The sequence below is a fragment of the Brienomyrus brachyistius genome, unplaced genomic scaffold, assembly GCF_023856365.1.
Source record: "Brienomyrus brachyistius isolate T26 unplaced genomic scaffold, BBRACH_0.4 scaffold476, whole genome shotgun sequence".
Taxonomy (NCBI): domain Eukaryota; kingdom Metazoa; phylum Chordata; class Actinopteri; order Osteoglossiformes; family Mormyridae; genus Brienomyrus; species Brienomyrus brachyistius.
The window spans coordinates 18,943-46,476 of record NW_026042751.1 but is presented as its reverse complement, the minus strand read 5'-3'; the positions used below and the strand labels follow the sequence as shown (position 1 = coordinate 46,476).

General features: G+C 40.8%; 1 protein-coding gene across 9 annotated transcripts in view; it reads right to left on the bottom strand.

The window, feature by feature from the left end:
• Window positions 1–27,327, bottom strand: part of LOC125729086 (palmitoyltransferase ZDHHC14-like) — a 36,964-nt gene extending 9,637 nt beyond the window's left edge. For 4 of the 9 annotated variants that reach the window (XM_049005639.1, XM_049005634.1, XM_049005637.1 and 1 more), the window contains exons 1-2: window positions 26,141–27,317; window positions 15,806–15,972 (exon numbers count right to left, since the gene is read on the bottom strand). In XM_049005639.1, coding sequence (XP_048861596.1) covers window positions 15,806–15,972; window positions 26,141–26,367 — 394 coding nt within the window. In that variant the 5' untranslated portion in view covers window positions 26,368–27,317. Of the gene's footprint in view, window positions 1–15,805; window positions 15,973–16,629; window positions 16,688–24,693; window positions 24,865–25,132; window positions 25,156–26,140 lie in introns of those variants that run through there. The other 5 variants (XM_049005640.1, XM_049005635.1, XM_049005641.1 and 2 more) reach the window with 5 other exon arrangements.
• Between the last annotated feature and the right edge of the window lie 207 nt (window positions 27,328–27,534).

The following is a 27,534-nucleotide window of genomic DNA, read 5'->3' as shown; positions in this document are numbered from 1 at the left end:
TCCAAAATGTCTGTCGTAACTGAGCCAACATGTGATTTCTTCCTGCATGTGCTGTAACATCATGAATATGTCTCAGCACAAGACTTGTGATGTATGAATCCTTCGGCAGGATGGCTTGCTGTTTGGAATCAGTTGGCAATGATGATCTGCTCAACCTGCCTCCTACTCTCATAACTCCGTCGTGCAGTACTGGATTCAACTTATGCAATGAACTACTTTTCTTTACCCTTTGTCGTGCCTTTAGCATTTCCAAGTCCTCTCCAAATCTTTGCCTTTGGGCATACTTCACGATTTCCTTCTCAGCTTTGGTCAGATCCTCACAAGTTAGGTGTGTTCCCTTATAGGTTTTCTTGAACTGATCAATTCTTTCCCAGCTTGAGATACTTAGTTCTGTTTTCCTTGCCATCAGTTCCTTCAGCATATTTTTAAATTTCAAAAACCATGCTATGGCACGTTTCAGTTTTGTCCAGGACGAGTAGTACGTCATCAACTGGTCCAATGCACCCTTGGGCTTTTGTGTCTGAACGACATGCGACAGAACAACTCTTTTGACCTCTGGGTCATCCACATTTATCATCCCAGGGTCTGGATTCTTAGGCCACTGGTCTTCTGTGCAGAGCAGAAAACTTGGTCCAGAGAGCCAGCTGTCATTCCTCAAAAATGCTTCAACAGTTTGTCCTCTCGAGACATGATCTGCTGGATTCAGGTTGGTGTTGATATATCTCCACTGCGAAGCTTGAGAGTGCTCCAGGATGGTTGTCACTCTATTAGCAACGAACGTCTTGAATCTGGCGCTTTCACTATTCAAGTATTTTAGCACAACTGTGCTATCTGTCCAGTAGATCGAGTCTTGAAGCTCTAATTCAAGCTCTTTCTTCAACAGCTTATCCATTTTGACTGCAACTGAGGCTGCAGTTAATTCCATCCTAGGTATACTGGGAGATTTCAACGGTGCCACCCAGGCCTTTGCCATCATCAGAGTAGACTGAGTCATGCCAGTTGATGAGCGTAGCACAAGGTAACTTGTTGTTCCATAGGCATCTTCACTCGCATCAGCAAAGTGATGCAGCTGAGCGAAGATTAGTGTACCAAACTGCTTAGCCTTGATACATCTGTTAATGCCAAAATCCTCTAGCCGTGACAAGTCAGAAGCCCACTTTGTCCAATCTTTAATGACATCATTTGGTAGACTTTCATCCCAGCTGTATTTCTGTCTACATAAATCTTGCAGAATTTTCTTGGCAGGCAGAACTACTGGAGCTATAAATCCCAAAGGATCAAATATGGAGCTGACAAAGGAAAGTAGGCCTCTCCTGGTGTGTGGTCGATCCTTGAGATTGATCTTGAACTTGAATTGGTCCGTCTCAGCACACCACTGGATTCCCAGTGCTCTCTCCACCGGTAGATTGTCCATATTCAAATCCAGATCTTGAAATCCCTCAGCTTTCTCATCTACAGGAATTGAATTAAGCAACTTCCTGCTGTTGCTTGACCATTTGGTTAGCCGAAAACCACCTTTGGCTAACATATTCCGCAAGTTGGTGCACAGGGTGACTGCTGTGTCTTCATCAGCTGTTGACTTAAGGCAGTCATCCACATAAAAATTTCTCTTTACCGTTTTGGCGGCTTCTTGTCCAAATTCGTCTTCAAAATCGGCTGCGCATTTCTGTAGAGCAAAGGTTGCAACACTTGGTGATGATGTTGCACCAAAGATGTGAACCAGCATCTTGAATTCAACAAGCTCCTTCTGATAATTCCCTTGCGGCCACCATAGAAATCTCAGTAGATTTGTATCACCATCTTTGACCCCGACTTGATAAAACATAGCCTCCACATCGGCCATAACGGCAATGGTTTCTTGCCTGAATCTTGTAAGAACCCCCAGCAGCGAACTTGTCAGGTCTGGTCCTTGTAGGAGTTGCTGATTTAGCGATGTTCCTCCAAAGCTTGCTGCACAATCAAAGACAACACGCAGCTTTTGCTTGACAGGATGTCTGACTCCATGATGAGGCAGATACCAAGTTCTTCCTTCAATCATTTCACATTCAGCATTGGCTATTTTCACTGCATAGCCTTTCCTGACAATGTCCTCCATAAATGCAACATATTCTGCATGATACTCAGCATCTTTAGAAAACCTCTTTCGCAAGTTCAATGCACGTTGCTCCGCGACTGATCTGTTGTTTGGCATACACAACAGCTCACTTCTCAATGGAAGGCAAATAGTGTAATGTCCATCTTTCAGCTGTGTTGACAGAGATACCATGCTAATAAACTGGTGATCTTCCTTGGACATTTCAATGTTTTCATTTTGCCCAGCATCAGGAAAGTCCAGCTTGAACTGTTGATGCCAAAGCTCTTCTAACCTAGCTACTGAGATTCGGTTTGTTGTGACTGTTGCCATTCTATCTATTTTCAGTCCATCATTTCCTCCTCTAAGAGGTCCATTTACCGTCCAGCCCAAAACTGTCCTCACGGCATATGGTCCATTATCCACGCTACTCACCACCTGAAGAGGCTCCATTGCCTTAGGCACGTTGGCTCCTATAAGTAATCCAACATCTGCCTCTACAGTTGGTAACTTCACATCCTTTAAGTAAGGCCAGCTGATGACATCCTCTTGGCGTGGGATATTATCCATAGTTACAGGAATGGCCTTTTGAGAAAACACTTCTGAAAGTTCAATAAACTGGTTGCCTTCTAGGCTACTGATTTCCAGTCCTGTTACAATATGTGTATTCACCACAGACTCGCTTCCCATTGTTCGCAACGAGATGCTTGTGTGGCGTCCTTTCATGTTCAGTTTATTTATCAGTGACTCTGTAGCAAAGGTAGCAGAACTTCCAGGATCCAGAAACGCATACGTTATTACCATCTTTGTGCCTTTACGTGCCTTGACCAGTACTGGAACAATTGAAAGAAAACAATCTTCTTTACCGGCCCCGGTGACGCCACAGATTTCTGCCATTTGAACAAGGGCATTAGTTACAGATGGCTGATCTTGACTTTCTTTGGCTGCATCTCCCTTTGAATCCTTGAAGGTAATGTGCAGCAAGGTTGGATGCAATCGAGAGCATTCTTGACACTTAGTCTTGTCTCTACAACTGCTACTCATGTGGCCATGTTTCAAGCATGCAAAGCATAAGCCTTTCCTTTTCAAAAACTCAAGCTTTTCTTTGTGTGGCTTACTTTTGAATCCTTTGCAGGTTGTGAAGCCGTGCTGCTCTCCATTGCAATAAAAGCAAGGTCTGCTGTTAACATCCACTGAAACAGACTTTGTTTGTGATGTTGTAACTTCTTCATTTTCCTTACATTTATTTTCTGTTGATGAGGCAATGGATGTTGTGAATACCCTTTTTGTTTTATGTGTTTCTTCATGTCGTGGTTTTGATTTTTGTCTGACTGAATCCTTTGTGTTTAGGTTGGTTTCCTTTATGTTTCCATAGAGAGGATGCAACAAGTACTTGACTTGCTTGTTAACAAAATCAACAAAGTCCTTGAACTTTACTCTTTTCTTGGTTCTTTCTTGTAGGTCACAGGCAAATTTTCTCCAGGATTCTTTGAGTTTGTACGGGAGCTTGTTAGCTAATGCCTTAATATTAGCTGTATTATCCAAGTCTTCCATGTAACAAATGTCTATCATTGTGTTGGAGCAACCGGTGAGAAATAATGAGAAAGACTGTAGGGCTGCGCCATCTTCTGCCTTGATTGTTTGCCAGTCCAAGGCCTCCTTTATGTACGCCTCTGCTAGGCTGTAATCATCACCAAAAAAATCCTTTAACATTTGTTTTGCTTTGGCATAGCCTGATGAAGGTGGCATATGAACACAGCTCTTTACCAAGTCATGCGGCTGTCCACTTGTGTATTGCAGCAAAAACTGTAGACGATCACGATCATCATCAGTGCGGCTTTCGATTCCATGTTCAATCGATCTAATAAAGGATTTATATTCCAATGGGTCGCCTTTGAACGTTTTAATGGTGAGATCAGGTAGCAATGCTGCCTTATGATTCTTCACTAAATACTCTGTGACACTGGCTTGTTGAGAAATGGCCTTACACAAACTGTCAAGCACTACTTCACCACTGCATTCCTTATTTGCATCATCTGAGACTCTCTTGGTTGCTGCTGGAAAATGATCATCTGAATCAAGCTTAGAGTGATTCAATTTAGGTGCAGCATGCTTTGATGATGTCAAAAGGGCACCTTTCATCTCCTTTTTGCCTTCAAATATATCAGATTCGCAAATACTAATGTTTTCCTGCATATCTTCATACCTTTGCAAAACTTTTAATTTTGCATCTGACTCAGCAATAGCTGTCTGAATTAAATGCATTTCCTTTTTAGCCCTTATTCCAGCTTCCTTTCTCTTTTGCTCTGCTTCATGCTCTGCTTCCTCCTCTTCTATGGCCAATTTTTCCATTACAGCTGCTGCCCTAGCCTTTAAGGATGCACGTTCTATTTCTGCTCTAATTTTCATTGCATACGCTGATGTCACGCTAGTGCATTGTGAACTGGACCTTTTAGAGCGTTTAGCGGATGATTTTGAATACACAGACTTATCAGTTCGAACCCTTTCATTTTCTTCAGCACGCTCAGTGCGCTCCATGACATCTTTCATCCAGTTTTCACATTTCCAAAAGAAATCATTCATTAATGCATGTTTCGGCTCAAACCAATTTTTTTGATTATCCAAGAATTCTTCTTCACTCATGAAACGTTGTAATATGTAGTTTAAATCTGTGAATTGTTGCTGCAAACCACTGAATTCGACTCGCAGCTTATTCTTAACAACGTCAGCGTTTGCATCGTCGGTCATTAATTCTTCAATTTGTCTCATCATGCTAGTTAGTTGGGCTAGCTTGCTCTTACGTGCTTGTATTTGTCTGGACTTGCGCTCTTCCATGGCCTTTTCGGTAATTTTTACAGTTCGTTTTTCTTCTTGCTGTTCCATGTCAACCGGGCTTCTGTATGTTTTGTGTTAACCTTTCCACGTTCACATTAATTATCTGAAATGTTAACGCTTAGCTTTTTACTGCGTTTCACTTTGTATTTCGGTAGAAAGCAAAAAAAAACCTTTTTTACCGTTCGAGTTAGCAAGTAGCAGCGCAGTCAATCCGTTGCAAATTAGTCGCCAAGTACATAAAATATATCCTTGCGGTTGTTCTCTATATCCAGCCAATCCTTTCCAAATCCAGTAATCCTTGAAGAGCTAGTTTTTTGACTAAAAATGTAGGTTCTTGCGTGTACCTATTGAAGCTTAGCTTGACGCTCGAAAGATTCTCCCGTCCAAATTCACTCTATAAAACTCCAAGAAACTGCTTCGCAAAACTTAACTGTTTACTTAGAATCTTTAACCAATATTACAAACATAAAATTTTATCCACAAATAAAATAAATACATTTATATCAAAATTCGAGAGCAATCTTACCAGGAGGTCAAAAAACTATTTCGCCCCAATCTCACTCCTCTCCCTCCAACTTCCTATTCCCCGCCCCCTTTATCATAATAAAAGCACCCCAATAGTGTCCATCAGGACTACATTAAAAGTCCTGTTTTTAAACATTACAAGTTAGATCCAATAAATCTTAACATTATAAAATAATGTCTGTCAAACTAATAAACTTATACCTTGAATCAATATTATTTACTGTTAATTATTCAAATCATACGAAATGCATTTAGGCTCCTACACACTGTGTAGCAAAATCTTATCTGGGAAGCAAAAATGTGGCCCAACCCATAATGCACTGCATCAGCAAAAAACATCAAACCGCTTCTGGGATCTTATTTTATAATTGCCAGTTGGCACGTTGAAGGAGACATCATGTAATCTTCATCCTCACAGCCCATCAAGAAACTCAGTGCAGTAGCAGATGTAAGCCTGATTAAGTAATAAGGGAGGGTGAGAGTGCTCCCCAGTAATTGTGAAATGTGCTGTTCTGCGGGAATCAGGCCTGACAATGTTAGCCAACAGCAAGGAAGCCTGGAGAAGCATGTGATTCTCAAGGACAAATCAGATGGCAGGATTCCTTTTCTTCTCATGTCATCTTATAAAGTTGTGAGCAGGACAGTAAATGCTGCTCTTTTTCCAGCATGTTACCTGGAAAAATAAAGACTATATGGTACAAAAAGTAGCAGGTGGATAGGTAGAAGGGCAACAAGATAATGGTCATGAGCCACAAATGAAAGGAAAGGCATAACTAAGCTGTTCCTGGTCATTTTATTTCAACAAAAAAGAAATAGTTAAAAATACATGAAATTTGCAATATGCACTAGGGCTGTGCCATCATACTATCCATAATACTGGTATAAATTTTTATGTAATGAAATGTCATATCGTGGGATATTGTGCCACTAAGCATCTACGTTCCACAGCACACACAACAACACAAGCCTAAAAATATGACATTGCACCTTCATAATGCATTCACAGAACATTTATAAGCAGCATTTAACTATACATTAACATCCTAACATACTTTAACAGCTTTAACATACATGAAAAACAAACATTGTATGACAATAACAAACATTATAATCATAATCATGAAATGATAATGTACACTGGTGCCTGCGGTTCACGAACACAATCCATTCCAGGAAAGTGGTCGTGAACCAATTTGTACGCGAACCAAGGCAATTTTCCCCATAAGAAAGCACTGAAATTCGAATAATTCGTTCACAAGCCTACCAAATAATATTTGGTTAATTAATTTTCTGGTTTTTATAGTAAAAACTTCAAAGAAAAACACGATATAGTGTGGGGACGGGCGAACCGAGGCATCGCAGGAGACATGGAGATTTGCTTGCTGGGGCAATCACGCTCTTTATTAACAGTCATTAAACCCCTTGTATTGTTGTTGTTAATGGTTGCCTTTCCCTATTGTCGCGCGTGTGTTTACCCGTGTCTTGTGTATACCCGCTCCGATCCTCACGTGTATGTGCATCTTTAAGTTCGGGGTCTGTGTGTTTGGGTTTGGTGCTGGTTGGTTGCCTGTTGTGACCCTTCTTTTTAGGATTTCAGGCGGGGCATACTGGGACCAATGCATTTTTTTTCCACGAAATTTTTGGTCGTGAACTAAATTGTTCGTAGACCACAGCGTTCGTGAACCGCAGGCACCACTGTATATTAAAGCTGTTAAGGAATGTTACGATGTTAAGGTATACTTACATACTGTTTATGAATGTTTTATATATGCATTATAAAAGCATTATAAAGGTGCATTTAAGATAAAGGGTCACCTAATATGGTCAACACTGTAGTTCGTTCCACATGATTTCCGTGTTTGGGCATTAAGGTATAGTTACTGTTCGCTGCATGCGAACACAGCTTTCAACTAACCTGCACGTGACTTACAGTAAACCTGCTCACCCTCATGCAAGGTTTTGTTCTATGGACATATCATTGTTTCATGTCAAGCTGCCAGCTTATTTACTTTAGAATCTCATCAGGATACAACCTCAATGTTCTTTTGAGGCAATCTGAGAGAGACCAGGGGCACCTGACACATTTTTTTTTTCAAAACAAACTCATTACCCCTTTTAATACAGGGCATTACCATGACAACCAAGGTCAAGAGGACGGATGACAAGGTCAAATTCAACTACTCCGAGGGTGTCTGACATGCCACAGGTAATGACCTACACTATATTGCCAAAAGTATTGGGACACCCCTCCAATTAATTGAATTCAGGTGTTCTAATCACTTCCATAGCCACAGGTGTATAAAATCAAGCACCTAGGCATGCAGACTGCTTGTACAAACATTTGTGAAAGAATGGTTCACTCTCAGGAGCTCAGTGAAGTCAAGCGCGGTACCATGATAGGATGCCACCTGTGCAATAAGTCCATTCGTGAAATTTCCTTGCTACTAAATATTCCACGGTCAACTGTTAGTGGTATTATACCAAAGTGTAAGCAACTGGGATCAACAGCAACTCAGCCAAGTGGCAGGCCACGTAAAATCACAGAGCGGGGACAACGCATGCTGAGGCACACAGTGTGCAGATGTTGGTAACTGTCTGTAGAGTCAATAGCTACAGACCCCCAAACTTCGTGTGGCCTTCAGATTAGCTTAAGAGCAGTGCATAGAGAACTTCATGGAATGGGTTTCCATGACTGAGCAGCTACATTCAAACCTCATATCACCAAGTGCAATGCAAAGCGTCGATGCAGTGATGTAAAATAGGGCGCCAATGGATTCTTGAGTAGTGGAGACGTGTTCTCTGGAGTGACGAATCACGTTTCTCTGCCTGGCCATCTGATGGACAAGTCAGGGTTTGACGGGTGACAGAACAGTACTTGCCTGATTGCACTGTGCCAAGTGTAAAGTTTGGTGGAGGGGAGATTATGGTGTGGGGTTGTTTTTCAGGGGTTGGGCTTGGCCCCTTAGTTCCAGTGAAAAGTACTACAGCATTCAAAGCCACTTTGTGGGAATAGTGTGGAGATGGCCAGTTCCTGTTCCAAAATGACTGTGCACCAGTGCATAAAACAAGGTCCATAAGGACATGGATGAGCGAGTCTGGTGTGGAGAAACTTGACTGGCCTGCACAGCTCTGACCTCAACCCGATGTGAACACTGTGGATTAGTGTGGATGTGAATTAGATGTGAATTAGAGTGGAGACTGTGAGCCAGGCCTGAGGAGGGCTGTGCCATATCAAACCGTCCATGAAAATACCGGTATAAATTTTTACATGATTAAGTGTCATATCGCAAAATCAATGATATAGTGATGTGACACATTTACATTCTGTAGCACGCACAACAAAGACACAAGCACAAACATATGACATTTAATTAGCCTCAAAACCATCGCAAATATAAACCATGCACACATTCATGTCTGTACAAAATTCCCTCGCTTGAATCTCCCTATGCACTCGCATCTGTATGAGAGGTATTTCTTGTAAAAAAGAAAATGAAAATGTATTTCTATTTTATAATCATCATTCTCCACTTTGCCATTTAGTTTTCAAAGTCTATGAGTCAAGATCTGGCAAAAATGAAAAATCAAATAATACCATTTGCATTTTAAATTTTCCACTCATGCATGAGTCATTTGTGAAAAAATATAAAATAAAATAAAAAATTTGAGTCTCTTCATTTTCCAATTTGACTACTATTGTGTCACATTTATTGCACTACAATGCTCTTGCAACTGGCAACTTGTGGCAATTTGACTGACTTCATTTCCTACTTTGCTTTTTCATTTTCAAGTTCACAATAGGCAAATATATGTTAACTGGAGTGGGTCAGTGGGCGGAGCTGTTGTGATTTCTTTTTTATTTATTCACAAATAATTTATGCATAGTAACTGCAATCATGGAAAAATCCCTTCGCAGCACTCTAGATCTTGCAGCTCTACTTAAGAAGATAAAGCATAGAAATAAGAAACCTGCCCCCTGGTACTCTGATCATGCACATGAACTCAAACAGGCATCACGCAAGCTAGAGCGCAAATGGCGCTCAACTAAACAAGAAGTTTTAAAATCTGCCTGGAAACAGAGCTTCTCTAAATATAGACAAGCACTAGTGACTGCTAGGTCTGTGTATCTCTCCAGATTAACAGAACAAAACCAATCCTAAATTCCTATTTGGATCCGAGTCTAGGTTAACACAGAATTCTTCATTAAACTTGCAAGTCCCACAAGCTCTTAAAAGTGATGACTTTATTACATTATTTAATGGTAAAATAGCTAAGATTAGACAGACCATCCAGTGCATGTCCGTAGCTACATACAGCTGCCAGCCACTTGCTAGTCTTTTGCATTCCAATAACCTTGGAATCTTTCCTTCCTATAAAACTTCTGAGCTTAGTTTCCTCCTGTAAATCCTCTACTAGTCCCATAGACCCAATTCCTACAAAATTCTTCAAGAAACTATCACTACCATGCTAAATGTATTGAACTCATTTCTTAGGCTTGGATATGTTCCAAAAATTTTTTAAATGGGTGTTATTAGACCCGTCCTAAAGAAACCAAATCTTGAACCTAGTGTTTTAGGAAATTATAGACCTATCTCAAATCACCCGTTCATTTCAAAGATCATGGAAAAGGTTGTAGTTCGTCAGATGTCTTCTTTCCTACAGAAAAATAATGCTAATGAATTATATCAGTCTGGCTTTAGACCAAACCATAGCACAGAAACTGCTCTAGTCAAAGTAGTGAATGATTTGTTTATGGCTTCCATCCGTTTTCCAAACCGCTTATCCTACTGGGTCGCGGGGGGTCCGGAGCCTATCCCGGAAACAATGGGCACAAGGCAGGGAACAACCCAGGATGGGGGGCCAGCCCATCACAGGCATTGGATACAGTGAACCATAATATCCTCTTGGACCGGCTAGAATGCGTGGTTGGCATTAAGGGGACAGCTTTCTCCTGGTTCCACTCCAATTTAACTGATCGCTATCAGTTTGCCCATGTGAACAATGAATCTTCCAAGGCCACTAAAGTCAAATATGGTGTCCCACAGGGATCAGTACTGGGCCCACTACTGTTCACTTTATATATGCTACCTCTTGGTAATATTCTTAGAAATCATAGTGTTGGGTTTCATTGTTATGCTGATGATACACAGTTATAAATATATATCTGTTAAGCTTGATGATGCATCACTGCTGTCACGGTAAGAAACCTGTCTATTAGATATCTGGTGCTGGATAGCAAAAAATTTCCTTATGTTAAACACAGAAAAAAACAGAAGTACTGGTAATTGGTCCAAAGGTTGCAAGAAATAAGTTTCACCACCTCAACATTGGTGGCCTTCCTATACAGAAATCTTGGTCTTCAATGCTCACATAAGAAGTATAACTAGAACTGCATTTTATTATCTGCGGAGCACAACCAAGCTTCAGAACATCCTCTCCTTTCATGATGCAGAAAAATTAATACATGCCTTTATAACTTCCTTTCTAGTTGCTCATCTGGATCCTTCCATAAACTTCAGCTGGGACAGAATGCAGCAGCCAGAGTTTCAATATTCAAGTCTAGACTAAAAACACACTTGTTCAGTCTAGCCTATAGGGACTCTAGTCCTAGCTTTAGCTAATTATTCACCCCCAGTTTGATCTGTAGTGCGAGGTGTAGAGCTGGGTGGGGATCAGTGCCACTATCTTTGGATAAACTGAACTGTCAGTGGTGTCACGATAGCTTCACAATCCCTTGTGGAATTGGAATGCTGACATTTCAGGGACTCTCCATGCCTGCATTCCTACTTGCCTCTCCTTCCTACTTATGCTGCCATAGCCATATCTGCCGGAGCTTGCACATTGCACTCACCTAACTGCTAGCACTGCCTATAGTCTCCCCTACCTTCACGAATTGCACATTTTATTTCCCCTACTCCTCCTGGGGTATGCTCCCTGGAGACCCCAAATTGAGATATCAAGATATCCTGCACATCCAGCTACATGCGACACCTCAACTACCCATGATGTCCTTCCATCCAACTCGGCCTTCTGCCTGTGTCGTCCTCCATGTGTGCCCGGCTGCCATACTACTGGTTGCCCGGCGATTTGAAGGAGCGCCAGCACCGGCTTGTCCTCACCTCCCTGCTCCCTAGTTGTGACTCAAATTTTATGACTTAGCCATCTCTCTGATTTGACTTTCCGAGCCGGCCCCGGGAGGTTGGGCTCCCCCTGTGAGTCTGGTCCCTCCCAAGGTTTCTTCCTTCTAGGGAGTATTTCCTTGCCACTGTCGCCTATGGCTTACTCACTGGGGGCTTTGGGTGAGGATGCTGTAAAGCGCTTTGAGACAATGTAATGTTGTGAAAACGCTCTATACAAAAAGAAATGTTTGTTGTTGTTGCATACGTGGCATAATAAAAGGCAAATGTTATTTCGTTTTATTTTTCATTTCTGCACAATCTTTGCACATAGACTTTGAAACCTAAATGGCAAAGGGGAGATTGCATTTTTATCTTATTTTATTTTTACCACTGATATTCTAACTCATTTCCTCATTTCATGGCGTATCCATTTTATGTTTACACAAGAGATTGGAGGCAATGCAACAACTCCAGCACTGATATTCTAAATAATTTGATGGTAATCCAAAAAGGATGCAAGGCAACTTAAGTTTTGACAGAATTTTTATTTTATTTTTATAAGCAGTGAGTGAAGTGAGTGATTGACTGAAGGTTTTATTGGATTGCTGCCGTTTGTTTACATTTGGACTTAAAATTTGAGGGTAATTTTAAGTGACAGTATTGTGCAGGCTCCTGAAGAGTTTTAAGGTTAAGTTAATTTAGTTATTATTAAACTAAAGCGGTAAGGTTATAGTTTTAAATTAAGATTTCCAGGGGAAACATTACCTAGGCTACTTTAATGCATACATATGACTTATGCTGTGTCACTTCTATTGCACTACAATGCTGTTGCTACTGGCATCTTGTGGCAATTAAGGCTGCACAATTAATAGCCAAAAAAAAAGATCTCGATTCACATCTCTATGTGATTTTTTTTTTCCAAAATTACAATGGTTCTTCTGCACTGCAATTTCATCAGCTGGATTAAAGCAAGCACTCTCCTCCTTTTCCCAGAGTGTCTCTAGCATGTTTATGATTCTGCATTCTCTTTAAAGGGCACTTTTCCACTGCACCAGGTACCTTACTTTTAGTACTTCAAGAAAGTATGAAATGTATGGTGCTTCAAAGTGTTGGGTATTCCACTATCATAAAAACCGGTCGCGGCACTACTTGATATCACAGCATGAGGCGGGGTATTTTGTACTGATTGCAAAAAATGGCTGTATATCATTGTTAATGCGCGATATGAAAACCATCTCTTGTACTCTCTTCTTGTTTTATAAATACCCCAATATTTATTACAACAAAATCACATTGTAATACTTAGAAATTTTCCAATACCATGCTGTCCTAGTATTTTATGCAAAATACTTTATTTCTTTTTATGATATCATGATCTCTGGGTTTTCTAACCAGATCTCAGTTAAAGCTTGGGTCTCATTTGTCCACACATCTATCATCATTATTAATTATTATGATTATTAATTATTATTATTATTAACCTCATTTCTAGTTGTTTTGTGAGTTCTCAACTGTTTTCAAGACTGCAGTTGTGTTTCAGAGGCAGGCTATATTTGCATAACCGAAAGCGTCACACTCCAAAGTACCGAAGTATCAAAAAAGTACCCCACTGGCAATTTTGGGTAGCTGTTTTGGTTACAATTGAATGGCCAATTGAGCATTTCCTTTCTGTTGTCAGAAGTTGATATACCAGTCCTGGATCAATCATATGTTTGGCACAATCATGTTTTGTTGCGTTTCCTTTTGCAGTTTAATGGGTGCAATAAATGTTTAGATTTAAGAAAAAAATGTTAGAGAATTGTGATCTGAACTCTAAGCAAAAGAATCGCGATTTACATATTGTTCAAAACTGTGCAGCCCTTGTGGCAATAAATTCACACTTTGAATTAGGTAGTCTGTCATCTATGACAGTAGCCCATTGGAGAAGACAGATGGAAAATGCCCTTCATTTTGTTTGCACTAATTAATGCTGCTGCCCGCATGGTGCAATCACCAATGTATTTTTTCCTGTATCGTCATAAATATCATTATTGCAAATTTTCTTACCGTGATATAATTTTGAGGTTATATCGCTAACCCCTTAATAATATTATGCATATGTTTCCAGAAGGCAGCTCTGGTTCCGGTAGAAACACGCACAACAAACATGACGACGTAAATATAATGGAGTGTCAGCACGCGCCCCGTCCCATACCTGCCTGTCCCTGCGGCTCCCGCTGCTCGCTGACCCCGCTTCCATGACAGCAGCGACTCAATCACATGATACCAGGCACTGCGTTTTACATTGCAACTCGGAGCCGGGTCCCTGCTCAGAGCTACACTGTAAAGCTGCGCCGTTGCCCCGGCAGCAGAGAAACAGCCTGTCTGTGAATGTCAGCAGTATGTTATTAAGGTCTCAGCTGGTCAGAGGCAGGGGGGATGCACTAGCCGGCACTGCAGCATTTCACCTCTGGGTTGGGGACTTGATTCCCGCCTCCGCTCTCTGTATCTGGTTCGCATGTTCCTCTGCATTCTATTGGTTTCTTTTGGCTACTAATTATCCGGATTGGCATCTCCAAATATCCGACAGTGAGTGATCACTCTGGCAATGGCCTGGCATCCTGAACATGGTTTTCCCTGTCCCTACAATGTGTCTACAATCCTCAATTCCTCTGTTTCCTTGAATTGGTTAAATCATTAGAAGATGGATAAGGTAAATCCCAAAGTTGAGAACATCTGACTTACGGACAACTCCTACTTATGAAAGGACTGCCAGAAAGCCTATTATGTTAAGAATTGGGGATAAATACAATGGCCTGTGCTAATGAATACACACACTACTTTGTGATGCTCATAATAACATCACACTGCTTTGGCAGAATGTCATCTGCCATTTTATGTCGTATCATGGTGCTTTTAACACTGCTCTGACTTAGCTACAAATTCTTCATAAAAACAGATTTAGGAAGCGTTCTCACTAGTAATCCAGAGAAAACCAACAACCATCCATCTTCCAAACCTCTTATCCTACTGGGTCGCGGGGGGTCTGGAGCCTATCCCGGAAGCAATGGGCATGAGGCAGGGAACAACCCAGGATGGGGGGCCAGCCCATCGCAGGGCACACTCACACACCATTCACTCACACATGCACTCCTACGGGCAATTTAACAACTCCAATTAGCCTCAGCATGTTTTTGGACCGTGGGGGGAAACAGGAGTACCTGGAGGAAACCCCACGACGACATGGGGGCAACATGCAAACTCCACACACATGTAACCCAGGCGGAGACTCGAACCAGGGTCCCAGAGGTGTGAGGCAACAGTGCAAACCACTGCACCACCATGCCGCCCCCGACAGCCAACATATGACTGAAATGGATTTGGCAGTAAACATGCAAGTACGTATAAGTACTGTGTGTATCACTGGTTAAGCATTTACACTAAACACAAACAGTAAGATTCTAATGGTCACCTCACAGGACATTGGGAGAAGACAGAATGACTGGGGTAACTGGTGTAATTCCTGGGATTCTGCTGTGAGTCAGAGATACTCAAATATTGTTAACCCCTGCTGCTATCATTGACTGCTTAAGGTAGTGAAACCCTTCACCTGTTTTTATCAGCTAAACACCGGTTACCACAGATCTTTCAAGCAAAGCTGAAAACAAAGCGGGACAAGTGTTGAGCAGATATGCAGATATCTTACTAGCCTTATCAGTATCTTAGCAGTAGCAGATATCTTACCAGTCGTTTTTTGTTTTAAAATATCCTTCTGATTAATAGTTCAATAATGATGATTTTGTTATAACCCTTCTATTTTTCACACAGTAATTGTGAAGTACTCTTTGGCTTACACCAAACAAACATTTTTGAAGCCTTACTATGATTTGTCATTACACTGGAAAAAAAAGATTTTCATATCACTGTTAACATCATGTTTCACATTTTAAAAATTTACTTTAAGAGTATCCCACAGCACAAATATTAAGTATTACTGGATGAAATAGCTTCGATGTAGTTAGCTACTTTTCCTCTGTAGCATGTAGTCTAGCTAACTACAATATTAAAACAGTAGCTTGGCTGTAGCTTAGTCACTTTTAATAAGTAGCTTGTAGCTTAAAACGCTACTGTTTAAAAGTAGCTTCCCCAACACTGTAAACACATTCACTGTTCATACCAAAGTGTTTTCCTGCAAATCGCAACACTGAATCGGCTTCGCCTGACCCCAGATGGGTACAGCTGCAAATCCCTAGCCACAGTCGTAAGAGGGGCTCACCGTCACCGATCTGGCTCTCCAGGTGAGCGGCCTCGTCAGGCGTGGCGCGGGGCAGCACACCGGGGTCACTGAAGCTGGCCCTGAACAGCATGCCCATGACAAAGAGGAAGAGGAAGCCACCTATAGCCGGGATGGCAGGAGTCAAGCTGGAGGCCAGGAAGGGACAGCTGTACAGGGCGAGAGAGCAGGGGCATGGCGGTCACATGGCCCATTCCGCTCGTTTACAAAAATACAGAACCAATATCACTACAGGAGCACCAGACAACATGTGTACATGAACAAGCAGCAGACGTGGGTGTTCAGCCAACTCACAGTGTCCTACAGCCACTCAAACTCACCTCTGTCCCGCGGCTGACTTACCGTCACATCTATAGTGTTTAATTCAGTACAGTATTAGCCTAATATTGATAAACTGAATATTATGAGTTCTCAAAATAATATTTCACTTTCAATTTGCATAACTGTCCTTATGAGCACTAAATTATACTAAAAAGATAATTGGTTGCTAACTAGCCATTCAAACAAGTAAATCAGGAGTTATCCTTTAGCTTTCTTGAAGACACACTCCACAGAGAAAGGGGTTCTGGGAGCCCCACCTATGTTCCAGATAACTAATTCAATCCAGCATCCTGTAAGAGCACATTATTTTCTCCTTTTGGCTCCCACTACACCTAAAAGCATCATCCTCATGAGGCACAGTAGCTGCCTGCTCTCTTACTACTGCAGTCTTCCGTGTTGCTGTAAGTGGTTATAAACCGCCTACAGGATACATCAGAATAAATAGACACACCTGACACCACATTGAATATCCTATAGACACCCACAGATGGATTACCAAGCCTCATCTCACATCAGTCTTGCTGGATGATGGCCATCGTCGCTCTGAAAACACACAACAAATGACTAATTTTCTGATTTGCACAAAGTACACAATAAAATGTGTTGTTTGTTCCTGAAATGCAGAGCTACAACGTTACACAGAAGGGAAGTGTGGGGGGGGGGGGGGGGGGCGGGAACTTCCGGGAGGGTCACACTGGTGTTCCCAATGTTCATCAACGAAGCCTCTAGCCTGTCAAGTAAGTGCTGAGCGGTAGCATGTCATGTTGAGCTCAAGCATCCTGCCGCAGCACTAGGAAGTCATGCTTAGTGCCGCAGGCCTCCTCAGCCCTCCTGCAGGCTCTAGGGAGCAGAAGCTGCTCTTACGCACACATATGGAGGCAAGAGCTCTGAAGAGATCTGCCTGTACAGGAGTAGTGTGTTCTTTTCAGTTTATTTGCCCATGAAGAAACCCTGATTGTGTTCTTCAAAAAGACTGGTGGACAACAAGGACAAAGACAACAGACCAGAAAATAGTAGACAATGAGGGATTGCCAGTTATCCTGTGGTCAACCAAAGACAGTGAAACATATAAGTGGCAAGCAGAACAGTGGCTAAAGATGACAGATAGCAGACCTGTAGACCACGAACATGGGCAAAGGAAAAGAAACTCTAAGGCAGTCCTTCAATGCCTCAGGGTGTTACTGAGAATATCAGGAATCTGATGTGCTGACGTAAAAAAATCTGTGTTATTTATAGAGCACTCCAGAGCCAGGTTCGACATGAATCAAAGCTAAAAAGGTGCCAGAGACAAAATAAGGCTGAATGCATGAGGTCAGTGAGAAAGCAAATGACGAAATAATACTCTAGCTTTAGTCTCCCATTTGGTCACACATCAAAAGAGAAAACACTGAATTGCACAGGGGGGTATTCCACGAAGCAGGATTAAGGGAAAGTCCGATTTATTTCGACAAGTCTGGCTCATTTAAGTGGGAAGTGTCTTAAATGAATCCCTGCTAAGCAACCACGGTAACTTAGGCGAGTGAACAAGTCTGCCCCGGACCAGTGGCCTGTACTACTAAGCGGTTACTGGCTTATCGGGGTAACTTGTCGGATTTAAGGTACCACCGTTTACATGGACTTCATATTCGTTCACTTACATTTTGCCCAGACTACCTTAAATCCGACAAGTTATCCCGATTAGCCAGAAACCCTGCTTCGTAGTACAGTTCCCTGGTTAACTAGCTCTCTTAATTAAGCGTTGTCTCAAAGAACGTCCGACGTGTGGGAACAGATTCCCAAAACATCGTTCCGCCGGACGAAATTCCGTGATCACACTACTAATGTCGTGTAATAAATATAATAAAGCCTATTAAAAATCACGTCTCAGCATTCCAATTAATTCCTAAATATTTAAAGTAAAAACGTACCCATATTAGAAAGGTCAAACATGAAATGCAATGACAAATCGGTTAAAATAATATGAATAGGAAGGTGTTTTTATATTTTTACTCACTGTGTACAAAGTTTACTAGTAAAATAGACACGCTTATGTGTGCAGATCACGGATGCGATTGAGAGTATTTTACGGAGATCAAATAATACAGAATAGCATTATACAGTAAGAATGACACGTGAACTCAACTAAGAAGGTTCCCCGTTGCCAACTCCTCAGCAAGTAAAGTAGCTGCTGGCTGTCACAAAAGTCGCTAAAAATAGCTACATGACGCCATCGCCTCATTTGCATAATGTGCATGTAATTATAATGGACGCTGTAAGAGAGAGGAATAATGTCGTGGCAGAGGCAAAAAGTGGTTTAAAAAACACCACAAATAGGCTACGTTTAGAACTACGAATGAACTTTCTTCTGTCGATTCTTGTTTTTTTTCCACAATTCCAACCCTCCTTTATCCAGACTTGGGGCCGGCAAAAATGACCCCAAAGAGACACTCTGGCGGAGTTACTTATTATTGACTAAAAGCCAGGGCAGCATCAGTGAGAGGAGAACATCTGCTGTTCTGCAGCTGGGCAGGGCTGCTGTTCGAGGACCAGCCGCCTGTGAGCGCTTTGGTAGAGCAGCCCACGGCAGCACCCGCTGGTCGGTGAGAAGAGTATGAACGATACGTCCTTTCACGTCCGAGTCTCCAATAACACCAAAAAAGGTCGCTATATTTGGCGCTAGTCGCTTTTATGAAAACGAGTGGCGAGAGGGGTCTAAAAACTCGCTAAATATAACGTCAAAGTAGCTAAATTTGCAACGCCGCCCGTTGGCTATGGGGATAGACCCAGGAACTTTCGCAGTGTAAGGCGAGAGCACGAACCACTTTACCACCATGCCACTGTATTAAGCACTTGTAACATTTACGTAACTTACGCATTTAGTCTCTCTGCAATTCAGTGCCAAGCCAAATCCTTGGCTTTATTTATGGCCACAGTATTGCCTTTTTAGTGATTACATCATTGCATTTTTTTATACAGCTCCATCAGCAGCGTTTGTTCTGAGGCGGAAGAAAAACACCACTCTAGTTTTACACGCTTTCCGATTGATTTGATCGATCTATCGTTCATCCATTCATCTGGGCTTGTTAAATATCTCGAGTGTGCGCACTAAGTGAGACTATGCGAGTCTGTCTTGTATGAGCCTTGATTAATTAAATCTGAACGTTAGTGGAACGACATGAGGCTACGTTAATAGATTGTGCTAGTTTGAGTCTGACTTTTTCAGGAAAGTCTGGCTTTCTTTAGCTACTTTCATGGAATAGCCCCCAGGTTAGAAAACAAAGCTTGTAAAGGCGAATTTCCCAAGTAAACAACTCTGGGGTCAGTTGGGTCACAGCAGCTAAACAGATGAAGACGGATAAGAATCTACTTGGCGTCTTTGAATCAAACTAATAAATGTAGTTTTCTTGGATTCTGCCCAAAATTGCCCCCAAAAGTAAAGACATGCGAGTGTATTCATTTTTTCATACACTTGTTGGTATTATTCTGATTTTTATGGAGTCAGCATAGGACCAAACAAACAGACTAATTCAATAAGTTCTATGATTAAGCTTTCCTGTGGGAAATAACTGCTGAATTTGTCAGACCAAGCATTGTGAAACGCCCCTAAATTATCTACTGGTGTCAGAGGATCTACTTTTTCATAGCAGCTTCTAAAACTCATACTATAGACTCAAGCAGACATCCTGAGTTTGACTTTGTCCAAGCCTGAGCTTATTTTAATTTAATTTTTTTACCTCAGCTGAGTTTTTTCTTTTTACTTTGGACAGAATGTACACATTGATCATTAAATGCTCAGCATATGAAACAGCATTTTTGTTTAATCATTGGACCTGATTGTCAGCTTTGTTAAAGGTTTGTTGGTATTGATTTGTTCTGCAGGACTGACTGTACACACAGCTATGGCTCCCTCGTTTCCAACCCACACGGTGTACACATTACACACAGACAAAAAAGAAGTCTCTCTTGGTTGCTATGGAGATGCAACAGATTAGGTGGTAGAAATGGAGGGAACTGCTGCTATGGAAACATAGGGCAACTTCTAAACATTGGAGAGAGGAATGTCATAAGATTTTTATTTCTCAATGTTTAATCCTACTTGCCAAGGCAATGAATGATCCTTTGAAAGAAGAGGCAAAGAAAGGGAATTCCTAGTAGAAATTCCCACCTCTGCCCCAAGCATCCTCTAAGACAACTTAATCCATAACCCAAAAAGAAGGAAAATCACAAGGACCCTGAGGGACTTGTTTAGAAAATGAAACAAAGCAGACATTAGAGGTATTAATGTAACATCAGGATATAGCCTCAAGATAAACCTATAAAGTCATGTTGATTTCATACATACTTGGACAGGATTGTGTTTATTTACTTTTTGGGATAACAGCAGAGTTATTCCAAAACAGAATGGATCATAACAGGTAGCAAATTTAGCAACTCCTGCAAAAAACAACACATATTAAACAGATATGTGCATTTGACAAATAACACCTCTAGGCTCCACTGGGAAGCAATTACTCCCCTTTGAAGGCTGTCTACTTCCTGTGTAAAGGACCTCATTTGTCAATTCTATATCATAGGTCAACAGCACTCAAGTATCATTAGGGCTGGGCAAATTGGACTGCACATGTAAAAACATTTTTAGCCAGAATACCATTATATTATTTATAACAAACATTTATTAAAACAATGCGTGATCAAGATGAAATGCAAATGCTAGATTTCCCTATTTGCAATTATACAGCAACTATTCAGTTTAGGCATTTTATTTATTCCAAACAGAAGTCTCAAAATAAAGATACAAATAAATTATGCGTATATCTGTGTTGTGTGGGTCAAATAAAGCAGCAATGTCATAAAAACATGTCACTCCAGTATGTCCACCGACAGATTATTTTTGTCTCGGTTGATGACACTGGTTTCAAAACAGAAGGTGAAAATTTAGATACTTTTGTTTATAAACTAACAATTTAAAACTTATCAAACAGTTCAAAAGATAGCAGCCAGTCATTCATTGAACCACAGCTTACCCAAAAAATATCCTGATTAAAGTGAAACAAAATAAAACTAATATTGTAATTTATGATATTTTTAACATGAGCCATTTAGCAATGTTTTTAAATGAAATCAATCAAGTAACAATGATTTCTCACCTTTTCTCACCATGAGATGCTACCTGAATGCACAGAGCTACCTGACTAACTGTGAAATCTGCGATTCTGTACAACATCACCAAAGCTCTCATGTTGTTTACAACCAGGTAGGAGCAACTACTGGTCTTTATTAATCTTTAATAGAGCCTCAATTTGAACACACAATAAAAGTATATTAACATAAATGGTATTGTGTCATTCTATATCTCATTTTGTAAATGTATCAATATACCACCAAGCCCTAAGTATGAGTTTCACAGTTTAGGGACACACCCTTCTGTTTTAGGATCACTAGCATTCACACTTAATTTCTAACTTAGTTGTTTGATTTTATATACATGCAACAAGATACTGTTTGTGAAACCAAACCCATTATGAGCACTGGGAGAAAAAGATCCAGTGAAACGCCCAGAAATTTACTAGCCTCCATCTGAGTTCCATCCTCATAACCCGTCACCAGGTCCACCCGCCCCAAAAACTCATTCAGAATGACTGCTTGTTCTCAGCCTTCATAGATGTAACTATCTGTCTGTTTGGAAGTTCTTCCATGTCTGTGCCGTGACCCATTGGCCATGAGTTGCTATGTTTGTCTCCCCTTCTATAGACAGATCTATATTGTCTCAGTTCCAATCTGACAACTGCCGATACCAACACAGATTCCGAAACTTTAATATTTAAATATTACACATGTACACATACACACTTGTATAACTAGTAAATCTACAAAGAAAAAGTATGCCAAAAAATCTTTAGTTATACTACTATAAACATTCATATCATATTGTCCCACCTTATTTGTACATCTAGTTCTAAGTGTTTCTGAGGCATTTGCAGTTCAGTTTGAATAACGTCCAAGAAAGGATACGCAAGTGGCGAATGCTTAAAATGCTCCACAATTTTTCTCCCACTGGAAAGAGTGTCACTTACTGTACACTTTGTTGCGATAGCTGTAGAGAGTACACAGAACAGCGCAAGCCAGCAACTCTAAAACCAGTCATTGCTGTTTTCATATCATTTAAATTGTCTCGCACAATTACGTACACTGTTTAGTGGGATTTTCTACTAAATTGGTGCATCACTAGCGGCTAATTCACACGTGTACGTAACATCTTAAAGGGATCCGTCTTAAAGTCCTTTGGATTAAGCATTCTTGCATCCATTAGGCATTATACTCAATTTGTTATTTAGGATAGCATGAGTGGCCATGTATGGTATGTCTCCAAACCTAAGCATCCTCTATGCCTGGACAACGTCTAGCACCGAGCAGAGGAGCCACATCTATTATAGGATTTGAACCAACCCTGACTGATTCTACCATTGAATATACCCAGGGTGTTTAACCTTTGGTTTAGGGAAGACTTTTTAATGATCATGAAACACTCAACATGGTCACAGTTTAACTGAAGACCAGCAAAAATGTGCAGTACTTGGTACCTCAGAATCAGGCTTATCTTCATTCATGTAAATTATGCATCACTGGCCTTAAGGCATTTTAGACTTAGACTTTAGTCTTTCCAGCCTGTAACATTCCTGCCCTGGCTAGTTAAACGAAAAAATTCTTCATCATCCATCTATGTCACGACGCAGAGATAAAAACCTTTAGCTATACCCCAATGACGATCATTGGAAAGAAATCTCAACACACAGCACTGGGAAAGGAACGAAGGTTAAAATTAGAGGAGACCGCAAGTTCAGACCAAGTAGTCTGGATAGGTAGGCCATATCGCATCAACCACAGAAATATATGTATGTATGATTAGCATTGTAGCCAGTAGCCTGGGCTACAAATATTTGCTGAGGGGACTAATGGACACCACAACCTATGGCGTAAAGCAGAGCTGTTTTCTTTAAAGTCTCACTCTAAATAGCTACATTAGAAAATAAACCACTTAAAAAATTAAATGACGGACAGACATGTACAAACAAACAAAACAATCCCGGAATAGAGCATAATTTCTTCCTGATGTGTCAGGTCTACTCCAACCCCAAGCTGACTCAAGGGGGATCACTCTAGGTGACCTCCAGCAGCACAGCAGACCTATTTTCTGAGTGTCACATGGCTTAGAAATGAAACATCCTTGTACAATACGCTAGAGCTTTTGGGTCATCCTGGGAAACGTCCGCCAAAGTAGGATATGACTATGCCTTTCAGGATGCCTTCTAAAAACATCCAGAAACACACAGAGGACTCAAAACTCTCCACCTTCCAGGGATAGTGTGGATGTATCACTCCTTGAACAAACATGGACTTCATGAAATGATTTTCTCTCCCAAGGTCTCTGGCTGTGTTGTGAACCCATTGCTATCTTTTCACCCATATTTTCTCCCAGAGGAATAAGACAGAGCACTCTGGCACCACCAGAGTGGTAAAAATCGAGCCACGACTTTGATTCACAATTAGTGAAACTGCTGGTGGCAAAGATGCGGGTATCCATGTGATTTCTAGTCTAGTCTAGTGTCTTACGTCTGCAAGCAGACCACAAGCAGTAAAGAAAGACTGTGAATAATAATAATAATAATAATAATAATAATAAAAATCCCTCAAAGGGTGTAATTCTACAACTCAAGCAATAGAAAACATGTAAGATAGACAAAACCCCTATAGGACTGTAAATATTTGCAAGCAAATTTCATGAGGGAAAAAAAAACATTACTAGTATCCATTTTCATAGCAAACCAGAATGTTACAACCCAAAATACATCTTACTTTAGAAATAAATGGGGTACCCAAGCTTCCCCACGTAGTCCAAAGACATGCAGTCAAGCTAAGAGGACCTGTACATGTGTGACCTGTCATGTATTGGCATCCCATCCAGGGTGTACCCTTGCTTTGTGCCCAGTGCTGCCTGGGATTCAGGCTCCTGACTGAATAACCACTGTCTCACCAGCACCGCATGCAGAATAGAAATTTACACCCTGAATCACTGATAGAGCATAGAGCTGTGCCCCATAAAAGAATGTTTACATCACAGATCACAAATACCAGAACACAACAACACACAATAACTACGTCTACTTGAAATCAGTAACATGAAGGGTTTGAGCATCTACATACAGACTAGATGATCTTTCCAAGCAGCTACTGAGCTAGTAATCCATTTATTTATCCATCCTGCAGCAGAGGAGTACATATCCTTGTTCTTTTACACACAGCACCAACTCTGGGTAAAATGCAGCTCCATGGTTGAGGAAACCCTGCTGCGGTCCATTAGCTGGCTGACCTTAACTTACAACAATCTCCACAGCAGATGCCTTAAGGCTTTTTGGAGAGTCAAACTCACATAACAAACTCTAGCAGCTGAAATCAATAGCAGCAAAGGCCTTCTAAAAGTATTAAAGTAAGAGTAACCCACCATTTCATTAACACATGGGGCACAAGGCAGCCTGGTATATGGAGAGGAGAGATGAGTGACAGTTACTCACATTAACAAGGCCTTCGATCAGGGTCAGAAATTAACAACAGCCATGCACCAAATGCGAGTAGATATTCTTTTTGCCAAGTAAATCCCAGAAGACTATTCACCACACTGGCAGGTAAATGTTTGTCTAAGCCTATCTAACCAACCATTTGACAAGAAAATAACTGTAACCAAACAACAACCAACAGTCAATCCAAGGCAGAGCTGTGGTGGGTCTTTGCGGAATGCAGGTGACTATCACTTTCTGCTAGTCTGCTGCTAATTACAGTCAGGCTAATTAAAAGTTTACAAGGAGTAAGTCAACATTCCAAACAAAAACAAATGTATCACTGTGTGAACACCAAGGACATGCTGCCACTTGGAATCTACGGAAATGTCTTCAAGTAACTAAAATTCATCAAGAAGGACCAGTATAGGAGACACTGTGCCCAAAAGACACGTACCATGCCATGTTCCACACCTTTCCCATCTAGATACATCCCATATGGCTCTTCTTTGCCTGAGCATGTTTCTACATTAAACAGCGCCTTGGTGTTCTAAGGTTAAAAGCTACAGCTGCTAGCGTGTGAGAGTGATAACCATAAGATCAGTACATTTTTTAAGTAAACTATTAACAGAATCCGACCAAATTACAGGGATGACTTTCAGACAGTGGGAAATTTAACTCATTTGTGGTGACCATCAGACTAAAGAAACAGCTTTTGGAAGCTTAACAGGTTGTTCTACTTCAACTGCAGCTCACTAAATAAGGATACTTCCTTTTGCAGAACTTTTTTTTTTTTTTTTTTTTACATTTTGTACAATACAGAGACTAAAATGTGCAGACCCATTTTAGCTAGCTTTATTTCTCACTGAATACATTTAATACTAGTTTCCCAGCAAACAAATAAAAAAAATAGAGAGCCTTGGCAATAGGACCCCCAAGGACAAAACTAAACATCAATCCATTCAATTCGTTCTTATCACACTATGAGCCGTACTCAAGATTGGTCAATACTGAGAGACAAGAACAAATAGTAATCGTTCAGCAAGCAGTAAATCGTTCAGAAAAGGTAACAACGCTGCCTATAAAAGACATAAATATTACACACACAGAGTTGGAAAAGGATTTAAGCCCCCCCATCCATGGAGGTGTGATGTGACAATGCTATAGCCACTGAGCTGCCACACAACTCATTCTAACCAGTGCAGCCATTGCTTAGTGACGTCCATTGTTCTGTGTCATAATTGCCTAACATACTATTCCTATAAAATGACATTATACGTCAGACAATAAAATTTGGTCCATCTACATGCCGATTTATTATAATTTAGTATTACGATATTAATATTCACCAAGTACAACAACATTACCTTATTCGATTACATAGAAGTACATATAAAACAATACATAACATCGAGGAACACAATGAGCTTTTATAAGGATGTATTACGATTAAAAAGTAACTCACTCAAAAGCAAAGAAGAGCCCGCTGGTGACCACGATAAGTACCATGGTAAGGTAGAAGACACCGGTTTGTCTACCCATCATGATCCTTCCATTGCAGTAAAACTTATTCCTGCCCGGAAAAGTTTGCCACTTCCTTTTGGGGATCTTCTTCCCAAGCTGGCTCTCCATTAGCGATGAGGCGACCGTGCTGATCTGACTGTACTGACACTCTGTCATCCCAGGATCCATCAGCCCACGATCTTAATGTTCACCACTAAAACAGTATAACTTAGTCAATGTGATCGTTTGCAGGAACCCGTGTCAAGTGTTAAGTCCCTTTGTGAGTGATGAATAACTATCCAAAATATAACCTTACAGAGTTTGGCGAAAGTGTTTCTAAACACCAACGAAGATATTTAAATTATCTCCGGCTTACACGTCCTTATATCTTGGATTTGCAACATCTATCAAACTTTCCATGTGAACGACGTCCTATGTTGTCGAAAAATGTGTGGGACCAACGAACATGCATCCGTTATATATCTCAAAATATAATAATAATAAATGATGCTGGGATGTGAGACATGCAGTGAGTTTTAAGCACGCCTGCGGTCGGCTCCTTGATCAGTTATAGGCGCAACTAAAATGACTGGCGGGTAAAGTTAAGTATCCAGCCAAATGAAGCCACCGGACTGCAATCGGGTTACAGAAACACCAGAAAATCCACCCAGAAAGATGCTCCCTCCTCTTGTGTTTGTCAAAGGAGATCATTAGCTGTTTATCCTTTATCCAGATCCGTTATCCAGGCTTGTTACGAGAAGCATCGAAAAACAAGCGCAACATTTGAATGGAGAGGAATAATTCGTCCATCAATATGGGAGGAAAAATTTTCATGCAAAGTAGGGCAACATCCCGACTCTTTAGTTATCAAAGCCAATTAAATCGCTTTGAAAAAAAAACCACAAACGCCGACACACACACTCCAGAAAAGAAATACAGCTAAGAAGAAAAAACGTTATAATGCTGAAAAGTGGAGAATTTCATTACTAAATACAACGATTCCGTGTACCAACCGTTAACAAAGCTGCAACATCAAAACGTAAAAGCCTTTGTCTTAATCGGCTGGAAGAAAATACACGAAGCTTTCAGCACCTTCATGCTGTTACAGCTCGCTGCATTAACGGTTCAGTTCTAAAGCGTGTTCGGCGCGCAGAAGCATGGGAGATTGAGTTACTTCCAATCCCTGTATAACCACACAAAAATGGGTCATTCTTCTCTTCCATGTACGTGCTGTCTTGTATATTACAATTTCTGTTACCCAAAACGTAATTACATATGTGGTACAAATTAGTTTAAGTTAATATTATTCAAATTAAAGTTTGTCATACATTTACACGCATCTTCGTGACATATATT